The 25207-nt window shown below is 41.2% G+C and overlaps 2 protein-coding genes across 4 annotated transcripts in view; one reads left to right on the top strand and one right to left on the bottom strand.

Annotated features, from left to right (window-relative positions):
* nfkbiz (nuclear factor of kappa light polypeptide gene enhancer in B-cells inhibitor, zeta) overlaps positions 1–25207 on the bottom strand; it is a 692084-nt gene that overhangs the window by 537024 nt on the left and 129853 nt on the right. The window lies entirely within an intron of this gene.
* The window catches only part of LOC109196825 (butyrophilin-like protein 2), a 114536-nt gene continuing 91195 nt past the window's right edge, over positions 1867–25207 (top strand). Inside the window, exons 1-4 of the mRNA XM_025903254.1 lie at positions 1867–2084; positions 13076–13408; positions 13983–14084; positions 24368–24694. Coding sequence (XP_025759039.1) covers positions 2057–2084; positions 13076–13408; positions 13983–14084; positions 24368–24694 — 790 coding nt within the window. The 5' untranslated portion in view covers positions 1867–2056. The remainder of the gene's footprint in view (positions 2085–13075; positions 13409–13982; positions 14085–24367; positions 24695–25207) is intronic.

Here is a 25207-nt window from a genome sequence, read left to right as displayed (position 1 = left end):
GTAACAGAGCACTCCAAATCCAAGAGGGAGCCAGTCTGAATAAAACATGAAGAGTGTGCTGAGTATGCTTCATGATATGTAAGAACCAGGTGAGGTCAATCAAAACAGATGGTGGTGTGTGTCCTCAGCTTTGTGTGTATTTGGTCAGTTCAGTTACTTAAAGCTTAATTCAGTGCAGAAAGGATTCATGTGTGGATATCAGGAAACAGCACAAACTTTATACCACTAGCAGTGGTGTGAAGCTACATGCAAACACAAACCACAAACCGAGTCTCACAAACTCATCAAGTCACTCATCAACATAATGGACATGATGCAGCTGACAATCATGTCTCCAGGACAGACAGGTGTCTAACAATAATCACAGAGAGCTGGCTGGATCACAATACTCCCCACACAGCTGTGGAGTCAGAGGTGCTCCAGTGTTCGAGTGAACAGGTGTGCGTCCTGTAAAGCTGCAGGTTTGTGTGTCTACATACAGAACAGCTGCTGATGTGCACACACTGCTCACAGGTTTGGAGTATCTGTCAGTAAAATGCAGAGTGGTCAACATGCTACAGGGTTTTCTGCCTGTCTGCTCAAAGCTGTTTGTATAGCACACAGGCTAAAGCTAAGTTAGCTGTACTGCATGATGAACAGCTGAATGTCAAAGCAGAGGGGGTTGTGACTGTGGCTGGAGACTTTAACCATGTAGAACTGAAAGCAGTACCTCCACCAACAACTCCACCTCCTACTACCTCCTACCACCGACTGGAAACCTTTGCTTTGTGAACTTTGTCTTGTAATTAAACTCGTTAAGCTTGTTGTCACAGGATTCAAACACAGACTCATCTGTCAGGCGGTGTCATTTGTTTTTTCTGTTTTACTTTGATAGTTTTTGTTCTCTGGTGTCAGAGATCTCCACAATGAGAAGGATCTTCATCAGGCTGAGCTGAGGGCTCAGATAGAAGCACTCGGGTGTAGAAGTCTTTCCACAGAGCTGATCTATGAGCAGCTGGACTCAGCAGCACGCCTCCACCCTCACATCACCTCCACCCTGCTGTCTGTTTGTGAGACTACAGGAAGAAACCTGCTGCAGTGGAGAGTTCATGAAGAAGGAAAACTGAGTTTGTGCTGACAGTAAAGTCACAAAGAACCAAAACAATTAAATCACATTATTACTGATGAATTGTTCTTTTTTGATCTGTTTATTTATGCTTTAATTTCTAATATTGTCCGAGATCAGATGGACTCAAACTACTTTCTGCTTTATCTAAACTGTGTGATGATGATGATGAATTCAGATTTATCCTGAAACATTTAGTAAACAGGATGTCATGGTAGAGAACAATTACAAACAAACAGTCAGAAGACAGCACACAAACTTTACAACTTGTGTTAACAAGTATCTTCTCTGAAATGAGCTCCATGCTGGCTGGATGTCCTCACTCACAGTGTGAGATCTCTGCAGGCTCCCACAGATGCTGCAGAATCTGGATGCTCTTCAGTCACTGCTGTGAGTGTTATTACTGTGGTTCATGTGTATGAGAACAATAATGAACATGAAATAAAACAGCACCCAAGAACTGAAAACTGCATCTCTTAGATTTCTTATTAAGTTTGTAGATAATTTTTTAATTTGTCTTCAGCTGAATGTACAGATCAATGCCAGCCTAATTACTGATAATTAGATCAATAATATCAGGAGACTCAGTGGAGATGTGAGCAGGTCATGTGGTTCAATCCTAATGTAAATGTATTTGGAATATATTATTGTGTGGTGCCAGATTCAGTGACCATGTGACCCAGTGACAAACAGCCCCATCAGTAACACTGACACAGCACCAACAGGCTGAGCAGATGTACCTAATAAAGTGGCAGGTGAGCGTAGATAACAGAAGCAGAGAGGAGGCCAGAGCAGCTGAAGCTTCATGTTTCTGTGAGCTCCACAAACGTTAACAGCTGACACAGACCATCAGCATCACTGAGCGTCTGACTCACACGGACACTAACCTGCTGTCAGAGTCACAGCTGGAGGAGGAGCAGGAGTTTCACGGGACTTTAAAGGAGAGTGAAGATGCTGCTGCTTCTGCTCCTAATCAGCGGTAAGAACCTCTCTGTTTAACCCGCAGTTTGAGCCTCATCACACGGATACACGCTTTTTTCTAATTAATTATTTTATCAATTACATCATGCCAGCACATTTTAGGGACCGATCGTGTTTCTGTTGCCCGTTTGCGTGTAGTAATTGTGCCCTCCGTTTGCAAGGTGTGCCTGCTGCTTGCCGCAGAGTGCGGAGAATGCTGCTGATGCAGCAGCTCTGAGCCCAGCACACACGAACACCACTGCATTTTCTCACAGAGACTCAGGAGGCTCCGCCTGGCACGGTCTGATATCCTCGTTGTAGCTGCCGTCATAGGCAACTCTCGCATTTAAGTTCATTTTATTAGATAGTTAAGGTTGAAACAATAAGTTGAAATATTAAGAAATTATAAATAACAAATAAATAGTAATTCATGTTTCGTTGATTAGATTTATATGTTTAAATATGTTATTTGTGCTAATTGTGCAATTAGATAGGAACCTTTTCTAAAGTTCCATCTGTTGTTGCTAGGAGGGCATTTTTTTTTGGCTGTAGCACTCAGGAAGCTAATTAAGAGACAAGCTGCGAGGTTTGCAGGTCTACAGAAAGATAAATGAAAGAGTGCCTTTTTTGGACCTCCCCACGATGTAAAGATGAAAGTTTTATTCCCTTTGAGTGAGGCCATGAGGTAAATGTTCTACTTTGTTTATTATCGTTGTATGTAAATACGCAAGTGTTGCGTGATATTCAAGTGCAATTACTGCAGTGTGAGGTGTAATGTGTACTTTATTGATCATTTTGGTGGAATGTTTCATCATATATAATGCTTAAGGGCTTTATTAAGAATATTCATTTAAGTTTGTATTTCTTTTAGTTCTGACGGGATTGTATTGGCTGTGGTTGGACATCATTACATGTTAAGACTAGAGATGGCACGATACCACTTTTTTATGTCCGATACCGATATCATAAATTTGGATATCTGCCGATACCGATATTAATCCGATATAGTGTTTTTTAATCAATAAAACTGTTTTTTTAATTTCTTGCTGCATTGTGTATAAGTTCATACTCAAGTTTAAATAAACAATAACACTAAAGCTATTCTGTTATACTTGTATGTAAAAAAATACACTGCATCCAAAATATTTCATAGTTCAGCAACACTGATCAATCTAATAAACTTAAACCTACTCCATCCTCCCTATTCTGGTATTTTAAAGAGTACTTAGCAGAAATATTAAGCAACCTAACTAATAGGGTTGCAAACTCCCAGCAAAAGAAAAAATAGGGAACCACCCCCCACCCTCCACCTCATGATGCTTAATCGACGTAATCAACTTTAATTTGATGCAGGGTGAAAAAAAACATGCACAGAAATAAATTATTTTTCAAGAATAATTAAATAGATTCAACATCTTTCTTTAACAGAATTGCAGACTGCACAGCCTTCCCAAAGGAAAAAGTACTATAGCTTACTAAGGTATATTAGACTTAACAGTTACTCTAGGAACAACAAGTAGGCCTGCAGTGCAAGAGAGCACTTCGCTCTCACACTACAGGCCTACTTGTTGTTCCTAGAGTATTTAAAAGTAGAATGGGAGGCAGAGCCTTCAGTTTTCAGGCCCCTCTTCTGTGGAACCAACTTCCAGTTTGGATTCGGGAGACAGACACTATCTCTACTTTCAAGATTAGGCTTAAAACTTTCCTTTTTGCTAAAGCATATAGTTAGGGCTGGACCAGGTGACCCTGAATCCTCCCTTAGTTATGCTGCAATAGACGTAGGCTGCCGGGGATTCCCATGATGCATTGAGTTTTTCCCTTCCAGTCACCTTTCTCACTCACTATGTGCTAATAGACCTCTCTGCATCGAATCATATCTGTTATTAATCTCTGTCTCTCTTCCACAGCATGTCTTTCATCCTGTTTTCCTTCTTTCACCCCAACCGGTCGCAGCAGATGGCCCCGCCCCTCCTTGAGCCTGGTTCTGCCGGAGGTTTCTTCCTGTTAAAAGGGAGTTTTTCCTTCCCACTGTCGCCAAAGTGCTTGCTCATAGGGGGTCATATGATTGTTGGGTTTTTCTCTGTATTTATTATTGTGCCATCTACTGTACAATATAAAGCGCCTTGAGGCGACTTTTGTTGTGATTTGGCGCTATATAAATAAAATTGAATTGAATTGAATTGAACTATATACAGTAATGGACTTCTATACATTTTACATCAGATTAAAACTTTGGGTGTAAGATTCAGATAATTATTTATTAAAAGCTAGATATTTTAAATGAGAATAAGAAAGAAAAGTATGTCTTTGTGCCCCCCTTTTCCCTGTTCATGCCCTATCGGCCCCCCTGGCTACACTTTGCTAGATCCGCCCCTGCACAGTTACCAGCCGTCAGCTACATAGAAAAGGATCCTGGTGTAGAAAGTAATATTCAATAAATTCTAACAACAGCTTATCAAGGTTAAACGTGCTGCTGTTGTTCAGCCGCTGGTTTCCTCTTTCTGGTGCAAAGTGGACCAAAAACAAAGAAGAGAGACGGACTCGCCACAGAAAAGCCGATCAGCTGATCATTAAGCAGTTTCATGATTGAAGTAGCAGCAGGAAGGTGAGGGAGGGAGAGGCAGTCGCTCCATATATCGGTTGTTAAGCTTAACGTAGGTACGCTTTACAAACATTCAGAGATGAACTTACACACTTGCTTTACTTCTCTCTGGGATAACTTCCTCGGAGATGAAATGCTGGTTTGGTAGCAAGGCTACAAATACACACAGCCGCTCTATCACGTGACGCACACTGCTCCGACGTGCTACGGTTATGAGGCGAGTTACGCCGTGTCGCAAGTTTTGTGAGGTGCTTTTTTGATATTTAATGGATCGGATTACATTTTTTATTTCTCTCCGATATCCGATCCAGTAATTTACGTCAGTATCGGACCGATACCGATACCTAATATCGGATCGGTCCATCTCTAGTTAAGACATGTCGAAGAATCCTCCTGTCCGAAATAAATGTCAGTTAAAATGCAAAGAACAAGTTGAGCTTTATTAAGACTCGAGGGGAGTAACACTTATGTCGGTGTTGATCCCACATCATAATAAATGTTGTTCCAGGTTCAACATTGCAAGGGACCAATCACATTGTTGTGACGTCATACTTTTGCCTTCGGAAAAAAACGCCTTAAAAAAAACTACTTAACTTGCGAGAAACCGCTGCTGTCCGCCGATCCAGCAATTTGAATTCTTTGCATTTCAGGATACTGTTCTTTAATAAACGGTAAGCATTATATATATTGTCCTTGCAACATTGTAATTTCATAAATGAATGAATGGCTTGGCTTGCAAAAGTATGATGTCACAACAATGTGATTGGTGACTTGCCATGTTGAACCTGGAACAACATTTATTATGTGGATGTGGGAACAACACCGACACGAGGATATCAGATCATCCCAGGCGGGGCACTGTTCAGGCCCAGTTAAACATGGACAACACACCATGATGATTACGTCATCTGACAGAGCAGACTTCAAAATAAAAGCCAGTGAATGTGGTTCCAATACTAACACATTTACTCCATATTAACAAATAATAACAAATTAAACATTTAACAACATCCACATTTAAAGATGAACATTTCTAAAGTCTTGTATCGCCATTACAACCAAACCTGCTGTTGTCCACAGACTAACTAACCTTGGATCCACCGGACACACCCGAGTTCTCTAGTAGTACCCTGTCAGTATCAAGGCACGCTTATTTTGGATTTCAAAGTAAAGGCCTTCTGAATTGACCAACATGAGACACTCTTTAAATAACCTCAGAATACTGTTAAAAGGAAAATTCCTGTTTCCACTTTTTTCATGTCAACATTTCACTCACTGGGCCCATGTCCTCATTTTAGGTTTGACAGTGTTTTAATAGATAAGGTGAATGGCTTGGACATGAATTTAGCTGCGGTTTGGGGAAGGCCTCGAAGGGGACTGGCGGCGGCTCCTGGGCCTGCCAGATCCCCATGTGCTAAATAGAAGTGAAGTTAAAGAATTGAAAACGGGATGGAAATGAGAACCGGAAGGAGTTATCCCATTCCTGAAATTCAGATACTTTATTCCCAATTATCATCACATATAATCTAACAGTGGAGCCTGTAACAGCTTTTATAAAGCACCAGATGTGGTGCACTGTACAGCAGTTTGAGAGACAGCAGCTTTAGAATAAGAATAACTAAATTGATCCCAGAGTGAAATTAACAGCTCATCTGCTTTTTATATGGAAGTTGAAACGCCTGGGTGTGTGAATGATTTGTTGTATCTCTCAGTTTTACAACAGATAGAGGAGTCTTCCAGTACTGATGGTTTCTTGTCTCATAAAGATGTCATAAAGTGGGGATCAGAGATGTTCAGGAGCCCTCTGACATCTTCAGTGTGCATCTTTCCACCACCTCCCCCAGTGTGCCCAGTCTGGCTCCAGTTACAGAGAGAACTGTCCTAACTAGTTTGTCCTGTCTCCTTGTTCCTTATGCTGCCTCCCCAGCAGACTGCAACATTGAGAAGCACACTTTCTACCACAGACTGAACATCTTCAGTATTTTACTGCAAAGATCTTAGTTTTATTAACAAAAAGAGGCTCTGGCCCTTTTTGTCTAGTTCGTCTGTTCGTCTAGTTTGTTATCAGTGTGTAAACGTAGATATTTATATTTGTTGCCACCTCTATGTGCACCCCACAAACTTTCACAGGCTGGAGAAGAGGCCTGGATCTTTGGAAATCTACTTTCATTTTCTTTGTCTTACAGGTGTTTAATATGAGGTAGTTTTTGTGACTCCGGTCACTGAAGGCATCACAAGATCACTGTATTCAGATTCTTGTGCATTTCTTATATACCCCACAATGACAGTGTCCTCCGAGTATTCGTGGATGTGGGAGAACTCACAGTTGTATTTGAAGTATACAATGTGAAAAGGAATGGATCCAAGACCGTCCCCTGTGGAGCCCCGTGCTGCTCATTAATGTCCCAGAAACACAGTTACCAAACAAACTGTGGCCTTTCTGTCGTTTGTGATCCAGGAAACAAAGGAGGAATCTACTCCAATCTCTTTGAGCTTGGTTGGATGGCACTGAAAATGCTGTATTATTATTTATTTATACTTACTTTGATGGCAAATGTAGCTGAAATACTCAGTGAGAACCCAGCAGGCACAGGAGGAAAATACAAACTCTATACACAAAGGTCCCAGCTGGCCAATAGATTCAAATCCAGGACCTTCTTACTATGAGGAAACAGTTCTAACCACTACTGTGTCATGTTTGCTTAGACCTGATTAGAGAATCTTGATGTTGATAAATTGCTAAAAACATAAAATCTATTCATTCTCTTCTGCTAATACAATTCAGGGTCGCAGTTGGACTGGAAGCTATCTCAGCTGTTATAGGGAAGAGGTTGCCATTCTGTGGCAGGGATATATACTATAATATTATAATATATTAATATTTATAATATATATCATTAATTTTAGTCATGGTTCTGTAGCCAGTCTGCCCTGATACTCTGCCGTGTTCCCTGCATCAGTTGACTCTCGCTTTGCCAGCTGAGGCAGGTTTATTCTCTCAAAACTGTTCAAAATAAAAACAAATTCAGTACAGCAACTTCATATGGATGGGCGTCTGCATGCACACTTCAACAACCTTTATGAGCTAACCGTGCTAATGCGTTGACACCGTGCAGCCCCGCGCACGGGGTTATCTGCACTAACTCGCTAACGGAGATTTGGTGCGTTATTGCGGTTATGGAGTTAATGTCATTTTAACGAAATTAACTCTGACAGCACTAATAGATATAGATATATATATAAATAGGCATGTGCATAAACAAGACTGACAACTTAAAATAACACCAGTGGATGAATCTTTGGTGAAATATAAATGATCTTTTGAATACACCCGTTATATCCACACATTCAGGTAAATAATCTAATTAGAACATGGGGACAAATCTACAGAATCTATGGCTACTAGGCACAGGTTGGAAGCTGGACTTGATGTCATCCACACGAGATGTCGCATACCGTGTTGGCCCTGGTGTCATCTTTATGATGTTTTCAGCTCTCACTCTACTTCCTCTGTCTTGGGGGGATGAAGACCAGAGCAACTGTCCACTCTTGGATTGGAATGTCTCCTCAGGTGCCTCTCCTCTCCATGTGTTGACTGGTCTCAAAGTCTGGATCAGAATCTGTGTTGTCTTCCACTTCCGAGACATCCTCCTCTATCTCTGGTTCCATTTCAGTGCCCTCTTCATCATGCTCAAGAAGCTGGACCAGAACATCTTTGATGGATAACCGCTTGGTCAGTCGCCTACTCATTGTGCTCAGAGTACAAGGAGTGCAAGGCAAACATCAAGCTATATATATGGGGTCTGTGTGAAGATGATACACTGATTAGTCTGGAAAGTGTGGTTCCCGTGGGGGATAGGCACATAAGAATGGGAAAGAGAGGTGTACCTGTGTTTGTTCATTCAATTGGTCATTCAGTGGCCTATTCAGTGAGTGTCGTTCAGTGGGTTGTTCAGTAGCCCATTCACTGAACAACCCACTGAACGACCCATTCAGTGGGTTACCCATTCATTTCCTATGGCCGTCAGTTTTGACCGGAAACACCACAGATGTAACAAAGTTGATTAAACCACTCAAAATTCAATGAAAGAGGCGATAATCACTGTTATATGTTCAAGTGCATGGTGTGGAGGATGGCATGAGGCCTTGAGGCAATCGGATGTAAAACACAATATTTATGAGTGTTTTAAGTTGTAAATCGGTTAGATTTGACCCGAACACAACACGAGGGTTAAAGCTCTGAGCTGTAAGCTCTATTCTTAGCTCTATAAGCCTCCTACGAAATGGTGGTGGTCAGAGGGCCCGGCGGCACCAGTGTCTGGCAGCCTCGCCTCTGTCAGTGCACCTCAGGGTGGCTGTGGCTACAATGTAGCTGCCATCACCAGTGTGTGAATGTGTGTGAATGGGTGGATGACTGAATGTGTAAAGCGCTTTGGGGTCCTTAGGGACTAAGTAAAGTGCTATACAAATACAGGCCATTTTACCAAATACAGTGGCTTGCAAAAGTATTGGCCCCCCTTCAAGTTTTCCACATTTTGTCACATTATAGCCACAAACATAAATCAATTTTATTGGAATTCCACGTGAAAGACCGATACAAAGTGGTGTACACGTGAGAAGTGGAATGAAAATCATACATGATTCCAGGGGCGATTCTAGGATTAGAGCTTTGGGGGTGCTGAGCACCCAGAGCTGCCCAGCCAGGCAAGATAAACTTTACACGTCACAATGAGACTTCTTCCCCGTCTCTGTCAGTCCCTGCATCCTTAAATGTCTCCAGTTGTCCCGAGTTCCCTCTGACTGTCTCCTTGGTGCATTTAAACCCCTGTTCCTCCCTGTCCTCATCGTCTGTTGTCTTCATCTCCGCTATCAGTCATCATAATTTTACCATCTCTGTGCAAGTCTGCAAATTTCTTTATTAAATCATAAGATTCTTAAATTCAACAAGTCTCTCTGTGCCTGGGTCCTCGTCACAAAACATGACATCACTGTTTTGTACATTTTAACACAATTTAATCCTCACATTTGTGAAAGAAAAGCAAAACACTTTTTTGAGAAGTCTGTAACAAAACCATCAAATCTGATAAAGGTTATTTAAATGATGCTCATAGTGAGTAAGAAATAAACTGAATGTGTATGTATAATATAATACAGATACATAAAAAACACTCCCAAAACAGAATAAATTATTACAAAATATTAATAAAAAACTATAAGAATGGAGGCAACTTTGCCTGTGGTAGAATGTATACAATGTATGAAAAAATCTTTACTGCAGAAACTAATTTAACTAATTTAATAATACTAATCTTGTGTTGTAAGATTTATGAGTTTCATGCTTTCATAGTGGTACTTGGGAGAGCTTGACATTTTTCTCAGGTGGTGCGCACTGTAAAAAGTTTGAGAAACACTGATAAGTGTTTCTCTGCCGCATAAGTCTGTATACGGCAGTCATACAGACAACTGGACAGTCCAAATGTTGGCCTACCTATTACTGGCTGAGGTTTTAGTAGAGTTGTGGCTGAACCACATAAAAATATATCATTAATTTTAATCTCCACAATCAATGATAATGTTATGTTGGAATGTTGTTAAAGAGGGTCAAAAATGTTTCAACCCAGTTTGTTTTGCAGTTTCTGTATAGCAGCTTTAATACAGGGAGGACAAAACTTCCAGACTGTATGAGTAAAATCAGGTTTTTTCTCTTCGTCAGTTTAACAGTTTCTGTTTTTCCTGTCACTGTTCCCTGTCTGTTTTCTTACCTGGTTCTTCCTGACCTTGTACTTTCTCCTCACGTTCCCCTCTTTCCTCTCTCCCTCTTTGGACTGACAATCATACACAAATAGATTGTATTCAATTAGATGAAAAAATTACATTAATATGAAATTTTTTTTTATTAAGATCACTAACGAAAAGTCCTCTCTCAGTGTACTTTCAACCAAAAGGCAAATAACCAAACCACATGAACATCTAATAAAAGATATAAAATATTGAAACACTGATCCAACATTATCCTTTATTGATGGATCATTTGTTCTTACACTTTTACCTGAATGTGGCTCCTGTTTTTGAAAAAATCTCCTTATATCCATTATGAACCTGGCTGTCTCTCTCTCTACACACACACACACACACACACACACACACACACACACACACACACACACACAACAGGAGTTATAAGGTTAATGGGCATTCAGTCAGTTAGCTAGTTAGTATCCATTTCAAACAGGACAGTGGTAACAACAGCAGGCTACGGACAATTTTAAGTTTTAGATTTTAAATAGGCTGTATACATTTCAATGGGAGCAACAGGACGGTCAAATGTCGCTGAATTTACTACAGAGTAGGACGGATTGTAGGGTAGCAAACATCATTGGAAAACACGTTTTCAACACTGCAGGTTACCTGGTGTAAGGTTTTTCAGCTAAAAAGAAACATGACTCCTATCTAACTACATAAAGAGTAACTGAAGGTTAAATGCTGCTAATATGTCCTGTTTTAATCCACGCACTCCACCTCCGCTCCGCTGCGTCTCAGCTACCATCGCTCTGGCAGCAAGACCCTAGAGCCAGAGTGGGGGCGAGCTGGAACAAACCATTTTGGGAGGGGGGAGGGGTTATCTATACTTTTGTTGTTAAAATGTTCCGTCTCAACCAAGTACTGTATGCTTTTTATATTTTTAGTAGTGTGTCACACAAACAGCAAATATTGTCAAAAAAACAGTAAGAAATCTTTGGGGGTGCTTTGATTCATTTTGGGGGTGCTGAAGCACCCCCAAAATGGGCTAAAGTCGCCCCTGCATGATTCCAAACATTTTTTTACAAATAAATAACTGAAAAGTGGGGTGTGAGTAATTATTCACCCCCCTGAGTCAATACTCTGTAGAACCACCTTTTGCTGCAATTACAGCTGCCAGTCTTTTAGGGTATGTCTCTACCAGCTTTGCACATCTGGAGCCTGAAATCCTTGCCCATTCTTCTTTGCAAAGAAGGAGGAGCCTTTCAACGCCTCTCTCTGTCTCTCACAAGCAAAGTTGACCCAGACAAGAAAGTAAAGCTAGTTTTCGGCTTCGAGCTCGACACGGAACCCGATGTATTAGCCAGAGCTCCCTTTACTACGGACCTTCAGTAATAGTAATAAATCACACAGCAATAGTACATTCACGTAGTTGTAAAAAGCTTGATAATATAATAGGTAATCCAAAGTATTCAGAATACGTTACTCTCATTGAGTAACGTAACGGAATATGTTACAAAATACATTTTGAGGCATGTATTCTGTAATCTGTAGTGGAATACATTTTAAAAGTAACCTTCCCAACACTGGGTGTGGAGCCGCCACGACCTCAGTCCTCCAATCGTCCACCAGCGTAACCTGGCAGGAGATGAACTGAGAGACCAAAACCAGCGTTACAGGAGAAGAACATCCATGAAGATGGACTCTCTGAGGACCGGAGACTTCAGCTTCACTCTGAGGAATCCCCGCCTATCTGACAGCGGCACCTACACCTGCACCGTCACTGCATTTGGAAATGAAAGGACACTCAGTGTCACGACCTGCGGGATCAGCAAGGCACTGATCATAAGATCCCCGCTCCTGGCTCTCTTTTTCTATCTCTCTCCCTCTCTCTCCTGTTTTGCCCGCGCGGAACTCATGATTGGTTCACGCCCTCGGTCCACGCCTTCCTTGATTGGGAACACCTGGGCCACATCAGACCAGCTGATATTTAAGAGGGAGGAGGTCAGCTGTTTGACGCTAGATTGTTGTGAAGACTCTAGTCAGTACACGTCAAGCCGAAGTTTCCCGTGCTGCCATTTCAGAAGTTAACGCGTGTTTCTGTGTTCCTGGATTCCCAAGACCCTTCCCCGTGTTTCCCCGTGTGGAGTGTGGAAGGAGTGGCTGGTTGGAGGTGGTAGTGAATGCATGTGTTATTCCCCTGTTTTCCCTGGAGACCTGGAACCCTGCCTCTCACGTCTTGTAAATAGCACGATCCTCGCACTGCCTGTAAATACACTTGGTGAAGAACTTGTAAATAAAACCGTCTCTGTTAAAACGCAACTCCGGAGTCCTGCGTGTGGATACTCAGAGCAACCCGTGACACTCAGAGAAATACATCTGCAGGTCAAAGGTCAGCAACACACCCTAAAACCCACTGCACATACAGGTCAGTGGTTAAACATTAAAAACAAGAACTCTGAGAAGAGCAGAGAAGACTGTTAACTCCTCCACATGACGGAGCGTCGTGTCGGGGTATCTGCAGGTTCCAGAGTTCTCTCAGTTCTCCACATTTTCCCTCACGGTTCTCTTACTGATCAAATATTTTTCAGCAGGTTATCTCAGGCGGTCATGTGACCAACAGGTCACACAAACATCTGATTCATGTTTGTGTCTCTGTGTCCTCACAGTGTCACGACAAGCTCTCATCGTGGAGGTGTACGAGGGGGCGGAGTCAGTCCTGCTGCCCTGTCCGTTTAATGGTACATCTGAAAACACCACCGTGGTGTGGAGCCGCTACGACCTCAATCCTCCAACCATCCACCAGCGTCAGCAGAAAAAGGACAACCTGACAGGTCAAAACCAGTGTTACAGAGACCGAACATCCATGAAGACTCTGCAGACTGGAGACTTCAGCCTCACTCTGAGGAAACCCCACACCTTTGACAACGGCAACTACACCTGCACCATCAGAGTGACGGGAGAAGAACCCAGACTGACAGATGTTCAGCTGCAGGTCAAAGGTCAGGTTGTCTGAACATGATCCTCAGAAACTGCCTGATTGGGATGATTTGAAGGTCAGACTCATTCAGAGTGTCAGTCAGTCATTGGAGCAGCTGAAAAGATGTTAAAATGTTTGTTAAAACAGGATGACATTTCATAAAAGTGAAAGTAGAGTTGAAACTTTATTAAAACACAATTGTTTTTTGTTGGGTTTTTTTTTTTTTTTTTTTTTACATTTCATCAGTCTGTAGTTTTATGTTTGCAGCATTTCAGAGAATACGGGAGGATCTCAAATTAAGATGTATTGTACATACACATAACACATGTTATAGTGTGACTAATAAGGATTTGACTGCTTTTTGCTATTATCTATTAGTCTTGAGGTGACTTTGATAGTTTCCTGTTACATGAGTTAGTCAGACTGATGGTGTCTTCACAGCTCTTTCAGTTTGGGTGGAGGTGTTTTCTGACTGACTGAAGAAATCCATACTGCTGACTTCATTCTTTAACCTGAGAGAAAAAAAGAGACTGTCTCTTTTTGGATCAGAATAATTGTGTTTATGTAAACCTCGTTTTGTTCTTGGTCTCTCACAGAGCCGTACACTTTCCCAGCTGGGGCCTGGGTGATCCCGGCTGTCCTGGCCGTCGCTGCCATTGTGGGTCTTGGAGTATGTTCATGGAAACTTCTCTACAGAGGTAAAAAAACAAACAAAAAAAATTTATTATTAAAAAAAATAACTGAAAATGATTAAGACTATACTAGAGTTCACCTATACAAAGGGACTTTCTAGCTGGTGTGCTATAAAAAAAAAACCCCACTGTATGCTCACAGCAACTTTTCCTCAAGCATTCAATTCAGTTTTGTTTATATGACGCCAAATCACAACAACAGTTACCTCATGACACTTTATATTCTTAGCTAAAGACCCAATAATCTAACCTAATCTTTAGTTAAGCAGATAAACATCATGCTCCACACTGGTAAATATTTTTACATTTAGCAAACATCAGTGACTGAACGAAACTTATGACCTTCTTAAGGGTGAGTGCTTAACAACTCTTTATGAGCACAATTGCAATGTGTGTATGAAAAATGATTATAAACGCTTATTCTACTAAAATACATCCAACCCAAGTCAGAGATTTTCAATCAGTTAAGCTTAAGCATATAAGCAATCACTTATGCATAAGTTTTACCATACCTAAATTATCAATCACCCAACAAGTCATAAAATCATCCTAAAACCCCTTATCTCAAACTAAACCTGAAATTCCCCCTTTTGACACCTCTTGTGTGTCACAAACTGAAAATGCTTCACTAGAGCTTAGGAAATCAAAAGAAAAAAGGTTAGTCATATTATTTCTCCAAACATCTCAGCGATCCTCCTCTCAGGTATATTTGCTCCGGGCCTGTAAACCTGTGTTTAAGGGATAAAATCAATTTAATCATCATGTCAAATCTTTTCGAACTCCTGGCTCCATCCAGAGCCTGCATCCTTGGTACTTCCTAGAAACAAAACCCGTGTGTTAACCTGTGGTTCACATTTCATACTCAGTTTTCCCCCCTTATTATCCAATCTGTGTTATAAGAAAGAAAACTTAAAACAGAACAGTTATCAGTCCTGTGTTTCTTCAGTTAATGGTAACATGAATTATATCAAAAATTTTCTCCCCTTTAGCATTTGGCATTTTCCCAACAATATAATGTAATACCATAATCTAACCCCAGTCAATAAAACAGACATTTTTCTTTTTTAAAGCAAACATCAGTGACCCAAAATTAGCAGCCAAAAGATTAAGTCTTCAGCTCCACACTCTTATGTGAACCTTCAGTCTCCCCTCCGTTCTCTCTCCTCCTCCTGCTCCGGCCAAAAGCAAAACAAAGCAAAGCAAAGCATCCCCTTTCTCTTACCGGCATGGTAAATTGTTTGTCCACATTTATTCATTCTATCCTTGGTCCAGTCTTTATCTCAGTGTCCAGTCGGTCCAACCTTTAGTCCACATCGTCCGTCCAGTCACAGTCCATTCACACACATTCACTCACACGCATTCACAACAGATATTGCAGATAGTGGAGACTCCCGCGCAAATAATCAGATTCTCCACCGTCAGCAACATGAGCTCATTCATTTGTTTTATTTTGTTTTGTTTTTTTGTTTTTTAGGAAAAGAGTTCTTTATGCTCTTGGACTGGATTGACTGCAATCCTTTTAGACAAGGACTTACAACCTGATCAGGTCCCCACAGGTAGCCTTCTCCTCAGCCAGTTGTAATCTGGAAAAGCTCACCTTATATTTGTTCTCCCGGAAATTTTACAGCGCTGTTAATTCAATCATGCAGGCCTGCTTAGAACAAAAATGAGAAAATGTCATGATCCTGGGTCATTTTGACCCAGCGTTTTGTGCTTCCTTGAAGTTCATTTTGTGCCTTGTGTTTATTCTGCTTTTGTATTAGTTTAGGGTTGAACCTGAAGTTTAGTGTTTTATCAGCCCTACCTGTGTCTGTCCTCGGTGCTCTGTTCATGTCCCCGTGTTTGTGTTGTTAAACAGTCTGTGTGTTTCCTGTTTTACTTTGAAGGCTCGTGTTCTGGATTTCCTGTTCTATTCTGAAGGTCTGTGTCATTGTGTTCAGCTTGTGTCCTCCAGTCATCATGTGTATTAGGATCAGCTGTTCTTCCCTCCTGTGTGTGATCACCAGATTACCTTGTGTGTGTATATTTAGTGGGTGTCGGTCTGTGCTCTTTGTCGGCTCATCTGCGTTAGTCTGAGTTTGTCTGTGTTTCTCAGTGTAACGTCTCTCTGCATTCTCCGCTCTCCGTCTCATGCTTAGGTTTGTCATTTAGTTTTCCCAGTCTAGGTTTTGTCAGTCATTCCTCACTGCCTGTTCCGTCGCTCCACCTCTGTAAATAAACATCACTAGTATCATCAGTCGGCTGCCTGCATTTTGGGTCCTCCTTTCATTACTCAACACGACTGCTGCCCCAGCCGTGACAGAAAAAGAGAGCGGTTTATTAGCTCATCAAAGCACAAAACAAAATCACCTGACAGGTTTTCTCTAAGTGCACTATTACAAAAATAATGGGCCCCTCTAATACATGTCCATGTTTAATAAAACTCCCTCTATTAAAATAAGAAGACAACCCAAACCTAACCGACACAATCAACCCATCACTACAACAACAACCCCAAAAATCTTAAACACAGAAAAGTTTTGCCACAAGTTCTTCAGGGTCCTGACAATAATTTCACCTGCTCAATACACAGAAAATCTTGTTAAAAGCCACACAGTCACAGTGTCTCTTACAGTGCAAGCTTAACGCATACAGTTAAACAGGAAACCTAAGTTCCTCTTTTTTCTTTTCCTGTCCCCAGTCATTCAACTAATTTGCATACTGAGTCATCTCTCAAGAAGTTGCCGTGACAAGAGAAATGCATGTTTAAACATTACCACCTTATTAAAGTATTTTATTTCTTTCTACAGTAATCACTTGTTTTGATCAATCTGTACAAGAGCACTTCTAATTCAGTATTCTAAAAACTACTACACACTAAGCAACTTGGACAAGATGATAATCAGACTCACATGCTCAAGATGCTGTCTAATCTTCATGACCTCTTTTCTATTTGTAAGGTTAATACATTTTCTGTTTGTGTGTGATTTTGTATATGTTTCTTTTGCAATGTTTCAGACTCCTTCACAATTTTCCCACTTAAACAGTCAGTTTTCTTTTCCCAGGTTTGCTAACCCAAATTTTGATTTCCCACATTAAATAACAGCATTCCTCCGTGTTCTCACCTACTAAGAACGGCCATGCACCGTTTTAGATAAAAAGGGGGTGGAGTGCCTAAAGGTAGGACAGTTCACAGCCCCGGCGCAAACGTGAGGTTTTAATATTAAAACCCAATTCTTTGATCCCCATGATAGAACCCCAGAGCTGCCGGTTCGTTTGTCCCAATTTCAATTTCTTCTTAACATCATGAGAGTTGACACTGAGACCAGATGAGCGGCTGCCACTCAGAGATAAATTCTTCTCAGGCAGCGTCCCCAGTGTGGACATGGACTGTGAGATGTTACGCTGCAAGTTTGATTTCGGGGCACAGAGCTTTTTGAGTTTAGATTTCTTTTTCTCATCTGCAGATTGGTTAAGTAACTGCGCGTCAGCCTCATCCTCACTGTCTGTGAGAACCTGGCTGACAGAGGGCACAATCGCTCAGGCCGAGTTGGAGAAACCATCCTTTTTCTTCCCACGCACTTTGTCCTGCATTCTCCACTGTCTCTTTAACTACCATGTTATTGCTCTTTGGAACTGCATTCCTTGTCTTCAGCCAGGAGTGAGAGCTTGCTTGTGAGGTTCAGTGACACATGATGCTGTAAACAATTCAACCAGAAACTTGGCCTAAACGTTTCCAGTGATGTAAACCTATAACTTTCTTCTGACTGCTGCATGTGGAAAATTGATCCAGGTCTGCTTTGCACCTAAAAGTGACAAAACTCAGACATTTTCATTATTATCATCACTGCTTAAACAACCCACTTCTCTCTCTCCGGCCAGAAACACCAATTTATGTCATGTATTCACATTCATAAGTGTAAGCGTGTCTTCATTGGGTTTATGTTATGTGTTCATATTAATGTTGAGTGTAAGCTGCTTCTTCATTGCATATATATTTTTATAATCAGGTTTAACTCATGCATCTTTGCACTGAGCTGTGGATTCAAACTGTCTCACTTCTGATTCTTTCCAAAAATAATTTCACATGTAACAATTTGTGTATGTGTGTTTTCTATTCATTCATGTAATTGTTAGTTCATTTACTTATTTTTTTCTCTCTTTTCCTTTTTTTTAACTCTTTGTTGTGATGTGGACATTCCTAAACCTCCATGAGTTCAGTCTCAATTTTCAATCGAATTTTTCCCATATGCTTTCACTGTATCACGTCCAGGTTCACCTCTCACTGGTCCCTGTCCCTCTTCTCACAGTGTCCTGTGTGGCCTTCAAATCTCCAGCAAACACAGGCCCAACTCAGCTGTTTCTTCTTCTCTGCTTCTTCTCTGTTGATCTTTTCAGTCTTTTCTTCGAGGATTAGTCCCAGCATGGCAAATATGAAACTCAGTGTCCAGTGCTGTCCAGTGCTTTCACATAGTTATTTCTCCCACTGTTCTTCTCAGCATGTCATTCACAGTGCATGTTGCATCAAGTGCTTTCTTACATGGTGCTGCTGGAGTCTTCAGTGTTATAGGTCAGTTGCACTGTCTTTTGCCTGCTGTTAATTCTTCAAGTCCACGGTGTTCTGTCTGTCTTCTGTCTTCATCAGGAGATTGACTGTCCTTTAAGCTTCTTCTCAGGATGGGGACAGAATGAGAGGTCAAGCTGTAAAATTTTAAGCCAAAGACTGGCCTATTTGTCATCCCAATTCTGTTAATCTATCCTTTTGCCGCTGTACTCATATTTTGAAGTTGAGGAGAGTCCACCTGTATTGACACACTAAAGCATTTAATTAATATCATTTTTATTACTTTTTCTTAAGACATTCAGTCTCTAATTCCTCTGTTTTCATGTTGCAACGTCTCTCACAAGCTCACAAGCTATATTCAGACTTGCTGGTTCACTTCCTGCTTGACGTAATGTTATTATTACTTATTTATTATTTTGTTGCAATCACACAGAATTACTCAAATCCAGTACTCACAACATTCACACACTTAGAATCACCCAAAACATGCTTGTGATAGACTATTTTCATCAAACATGCTGTTTAGAATCAGAAAGGGGAAGTAGACCGCACCCAGTAACTGCGTATGTCCTCTTAAAAGAGAAGAGAAATAAACACACATGGGACAATTCTCCCCAAATTAGACAAAATATGACCATAAATGCCCTTTTCTAAGTCATGCTCTTCTCTACACACAACTCTTGGCCTCCAGGGCAAAAAACTTTGGACTTATAACTGTGATATAAGTCCTCACAGCGCACCAAGCACGGAGAAAATTCAACCTCAGTGCTTCAAAATTCTCCACAAAATCTAAAAACTGTTTCTGTCATTTATCTGCCCAAGAACTTCATCAAATGGACCTCCGCGGATCCAGTAACATTCATGAAAAATATATCAACAGACCCAGTCTTGTTTCTTCACATGGACCGCAACGGATCCATCAATATCAACACAATTGTATATCCACACATACACAACTGATTCTTCACTTGTATCACAGTGCATCCAGTAATATCATCAGAATTACTTCAACACAGTGAAAATTGATTTTCCTTCAAAATCAATTTACCATTGAAACTCAAGATCACAACTGACTCAATTCTCTGAAATCCTGAGTGCCCAACTCAAGGCGTCCTTTTGTCGGACTTCCACGTCCGAAATTACTCTTTCTACTGACAAAATAAGTGTCCCACAAAATGATCCTCTGATAATTAGCTATTTTTAACCAAGGTCCCAAGTCTTGGCTGGTAGCTTAACCAGGAATATTCTCACGTCGGAGCTCCTATTGGACATCTCCAATAGGGGGGCCGTTTCCACCGCTGGACTTGAAAATGACACTTATTAAACCATAAAATGACCAATAACCTATGATCCTGTGTTATCCTAAACACACATTGGTCTCTTTTCTCTTTTACCATGAAATACCATGTAACCTTTTAAATCAGTACTGTTGTTTTCAAAGTTTCATTATCCTTACTTCAAAGCTTTACTTTATTCTCAAGACTTCAGTTTTACCACTACTGAGCCAATTTAATCGTTAAGATCATCAACTCAGCGAACAGATAATTTAGAATTCAACCAATATGCACAAATTTGCTTTTTCTCTGAACAGGTTTGTGCCTACCTTTAAATCTTTTTAGACCGGTCTCCTGTTCGCATCATATCAGATCCAACCTTCGGCCACATTTGTTCTCTCTGTTGCAAGGAGAACCGGGCAGAAACACCAAATATTAAAACCCGATTCTTTGATCCCCATGATAGAGAAAACCCGACTCATAGTGGTCAAAACATTTTATATTTCTTTTATTTCAATCATCTTCCGGAAGAGAGAGTCCTGCACAGCCCCAAAAGCCAGTTGCAGAAACTCTACTCTACAAGCTCAACATGTGTCTCATAGTGTTATTTTTGTACTTCAGACGTCACACACGTCACACACAGTTTCATTACAAACAAACTCCTTCCTCTTTTCTGTGTCTGATTTATTAATATGCCTGTGCACTAAAACTTCCTGTGCAGCTTGCAATAACTTCCCCTTTCTGAGGTCTGTTGCCAGGGCAACCTACCACCCTTTGACCTAGTTCTTCTGGTTTATAAAGGCCTACACATAAAGCAATATAATCAGCAAATATAATCAGCAATATATAATCGGGAATATATATTAAATACATGACAACCCAATAATCTAACCTAATCTTTAGTTAAGCAGATAAACATCATGCTCCACACTGGTAAATATTTTTACATTTAGGATTCGATGGCTGCAACATAAGTTTGGGCGAAATAAAAAACTTTTCCAACCCACAATCATCAGTCCAATAACCAACGACAGGCGATATATTTGCACATGCGTAGACTTTTTGATGGGTGGAGCACTGTAATCATGCACGGACTGATTTGCGCATTTAAAACACAGAAGTCCAAACATTGACGAACTAATTGCCAAATTGCACACTGGAGGAGAAGGCACAGATAGAAATGGACTGTTACCTCAGCGAGGAGGTCGTAGACGGAGAAGCTGAGTTTCCACCAATGGCTTGGTGGAAAATGCATGAAAAATGTTTCCCACTGATGTCACACAAGGCCCGGAAATATCTATGTATACCAGCCACAAGCACAGCTGGTAATATTGTTAACCACCTGTGCACACTGCTAAAACCTGATAAAGTAAACATGCTTATAAATTCTCCTGTCAGAGAATTTATAAGTTTTGAAGGGAATATTTTACTTTCTTTTCTTGTGTTTCAGTATTAATATAGCTACTTTTTGGATTATTCATTTATATATTTATTTATTTGAAATGTGCCAAATCGCACAAAACATTCAACTTTATGTCAGAGATTTTTTTTTATGGTCGCTAGAAAAGACATTTTGGTTTTTAACTTATTTGTTGTTTGGTCGAGTGTGTAAGACATAAACACTGAACGGCCTGTAAACACGGTTATAGTGAAAAAATAAGCCAGTTTCTCTTTGTTTCCCAGCATTGTGGTTTTTTTTATTTAAATAAAATGTTTTTGTTTTTTCTGAACATGGGCTACTGCTTTTCTTTCTTTCTGTTATGAGTTTGAGTAAATGAATTGCTGCTACATTTGGGCGAACTCTGTGGAGGCTGCATTTGCTCGTAGCTGGAAGAGGGTGAAGTTAAAACAATGCTATTATTTTTCTGTTGACTGCTTCTGTTAGCTTCAACCAACATTATTAGCAAACTTTACTCATGGGCAAATAAATAGATAAATCACCCTTGTAAAAACGATCGACAATCGGCTCAGCCTTATTTCTCCTCACTCCTGTCTCATTCTGATCTGAGGATGTTGTAGTCTTTCCAGTTGGAAATGCTCTCCACTATTTGCTGATATAAATCCAAGGAGCTTGGAAAGAAAAGGGGCTGGACTTCTTTCAACTCTCATCTGAGAAGCTTCTTCAGTTCTGAGACCAAATGGTGCAGTCCTGGATTTGAAGCCCTAGTCGGAGTATACCTTATCAGTGTCATTGAGCCACTATTGGTCATTGTGAGAAACCATTGTGAGATCTTGCCTCACCCTGTCATGTGAGTTATTGACCTCAATAGGTCACATGATAGGGCAGGGGTGGGCAATTCCAGGCCCCGAGGGCCAGTGTCCCTGCAGGTTTTAGATCTCACCTTGGGTCAACACACCTGAATCACATGATTAGTTCATCACCAGGCCTCTGGAGAACATCAGGACATGTTGAGGAGCTAATTTAGCCATTTAAATCAGCTGTGTTGGTTCAAGGACACATGTAAAACCTGCAGGGACACCGGCCCTCGGGGCCTGGAATTGCCCACCCCTGTGATAGGGTGAGCCAAGGTCTCACAATGGTTTGACCCAATACCTATGCTGATAATGACCAACACCCTTTTTCATACCTAGGCTCATGTGATGAGTCACATGATCAATAGTGGGTCACCCTCTTAAGGAACAACTCCCACTTGGGTTTAAATATCTGGGTCTCTCCACCTTCGTAGAACTGAAGAAGCTTCTTAGATGAGAGGTGAAAGAAGTCCGGTTGCTTTCTTTCCAAGCTCCTTTGATTTCCATGACCTGGATGACTGAGAACCTCCAAGACTGATATAAAACTCCTCTTCATTATGAGCCATACATTTTCAATAGGAGATGGATCTGGACTGACAGCAGGATGTCTGTGGAGTCATAATGTTGTAGCCCATGCGGAACGGGATCTTTCATTATCCTATTGAGTAATAATCTGTCCAGGGAAGAATTTCGTGTCTGTCTACAATCCTCAGCGTCAGAGTCAGCGGTTCTTTCATATGAATGCAGCTTAGCCATGTCATGGACACTGATGCATCCCCAGACCATAACAGGTTTTGCACTTTTCACAGATAACAGACTGGAAGCTTTTCATCTTTGGTACAGAGAGCTGTTTTTTTCCCAAAAAACCAAGCTGAAATATGGACTCATCTGATCACAGCACACAGTTCCACAGTCCTGCAGTCCATCTGAGTTGAGTCAATGTATGGCTTCCTTACAGAGCAAAACAGTTTGAAGGTGCATTCCTTGAAGGAGCAACAGACTGTCTTAAGTGACACTGAGAAGTAATGTAATGAGAAGTAATCCTGGGTCTACCTCGGGACCTCCTCCCAGTGGCACATGCCCAGAACATCTCACTCAGGAGGCACCCAGGGGGCATACTTGTCACATTCCAGAACCACCTCAACTGGCTCCTTTTGATGTGGAGGAGCAGCGTTCCTACTCCGAGCCCCCATGGATGACTAAATTCCTCACTACGAAGTAATTGTCCCGGAGTGAGCACTCCACCTTTTTCGAGCTGAGGACCCTGGGCTCATATTTGGAGGTGCTGATTCTGATTCCTGCTGCTTCACACTCGGTTTGGAAATGCTCCAATGCGAGCTCGAGGCCGCCACCTGATGACCAAGAAGTTGTTTAACTGCCTCAGTGCCCTTATCCCTAGTGATAGACAAGTCATCCCCCTCGGCCCCAGACTCAATATCCCCAGTCTCTCTTGGAATGCCGGATGTATTTCATGGACCGGGGCCTCTGCCAGGCGCAATAATTCAAAACTTTAACTGATAAAAGCATAAAGAAAAGGTTCCCATGAATTAACAGAACACAGATTTTTGGCTTTATTGGATGAAGCAAAATTTTTCACCTTTTCCAGAGGAAAAGTAAAATAAGAAATGAAGACAGATATTATATCAACAAAATAAAATTACAATACAAATAAAACGTACACAAAGTAAAATACACAAACATACCGTGTGCGCCTTTCTGCCAAACATCCACGAGGACTTTCAGTCCACAGTGTCCATATTTTCGTCTTATACATGGCCAGCCTGCTCTTTCTGGCTTGAGTCTCTGGCAGGATATGCACTGAATTGAACATCCGCCAAAAGAATGCGCACCATAAGCACAACTCTCAAGTCCACCAGTAGGTGGAAATAACACACATGAAACCAGATTAAACAACCAATTTTGAACATTGCAATCACATAATAATTACATTTCAATGCGACAGCTACAGGAGTGGTTTGTACCTGATAAATAAAATCTATCACAACAACAAGTGAAACAGTGAAATAATACACAGGCTTTTACATTTACCATTTCCATTACATCAAAGTTTTAATTCATCAGTATCAGTCTGACATTTTTATTTTACTTCCTCTTTTTGTTGAAATGTTAATTCTGTTCAATATTTCAGTCAAAGAAAATATTCTTAGTGCTGCTGCTTCTGTCTGTACAACTCATGTTGTCCTTTGTTGTCCTCTCAGTCCCCCAGGTGGAGGTGGATTCAGGGGTGGAGTCTGTTCAGCTGGCCTGCAAAACCACACGTCTCCTCCCTGAAGACGCTAAAGTGGAGTGGATGGACAGTAATTTTGAAAAGGTCCACGTGTATAAGAATGGCTCTTATCGGCCTGAAGAACAGCACCAGGTTTACAAAGACCGAACAAAGATGAATGAAGATCTGCTGAAAACTGGAGACCTCAGTCTGACCCTGGAGAGACCCACAGATGGAGAAGCAGGCAAATACACCTGCACCGTCTACAACAAGGAGAGAAAAATCCTGCTGAAGAAACAGGTGGAGCTCCAGTTCAGAGGTCAGTGGAAACAATTCAATTTTATTTGTATGGCGCCAAATCACAACAATAGTTGTCGCTTCATATTGTGATGCAAAGACCCTACAATAATACAGACAGCAGAAAACCCCAACAATCACGACTAAGTCATCTTTTACAGTCTGACCATATGACATACCTGCACAGAGTGACAAAATCACAGCAGTGTTTGCAGTGCGGGCTGTAAGTGAACCACAGTATGAGTGAAATCAAATACGCCTGCCTTCAAGTATCCCAGTCCAATCACAGCCACTTGCTCACAGCAGCTGTGACCATTCCAAAGTAGTGGTCATTTCCCACAGCAAACACCTCTGGCAGGCAGAGGTTGGACCATGAAACCACCACCCCTCCACACAAAAAAACAACTTAAAACAAAAATAAAAACACAGTTAAACCTGACCCGAGCAAGTGGAAGTGGGCCTGTAAGGAGGACTCTCAAGAGCCCAAAACAAGGAACTATCAGTTTAGGAGGCCAACAATGTGGCCAGTGGTGGA

This window comes from Oreochromis niloticus, linkage group LG23 (genome assembly GCF_001858045.2).
Source record: "Oreochromis niloticus isolate F11D_XX linkage group LG23, O_niloticus_UMD_NMBU, whole genome shotgun sequence".
Taxonomy (NCBI): Eukaryota; Metazoa; Chordata; class Actinopteri; order Cichliformes; family Cichlidae; genus Oreochromis; species Oreochromis niloticus.
This window is presented reverse-complemented; position numbering and strand designations above follow the sequence as displayed.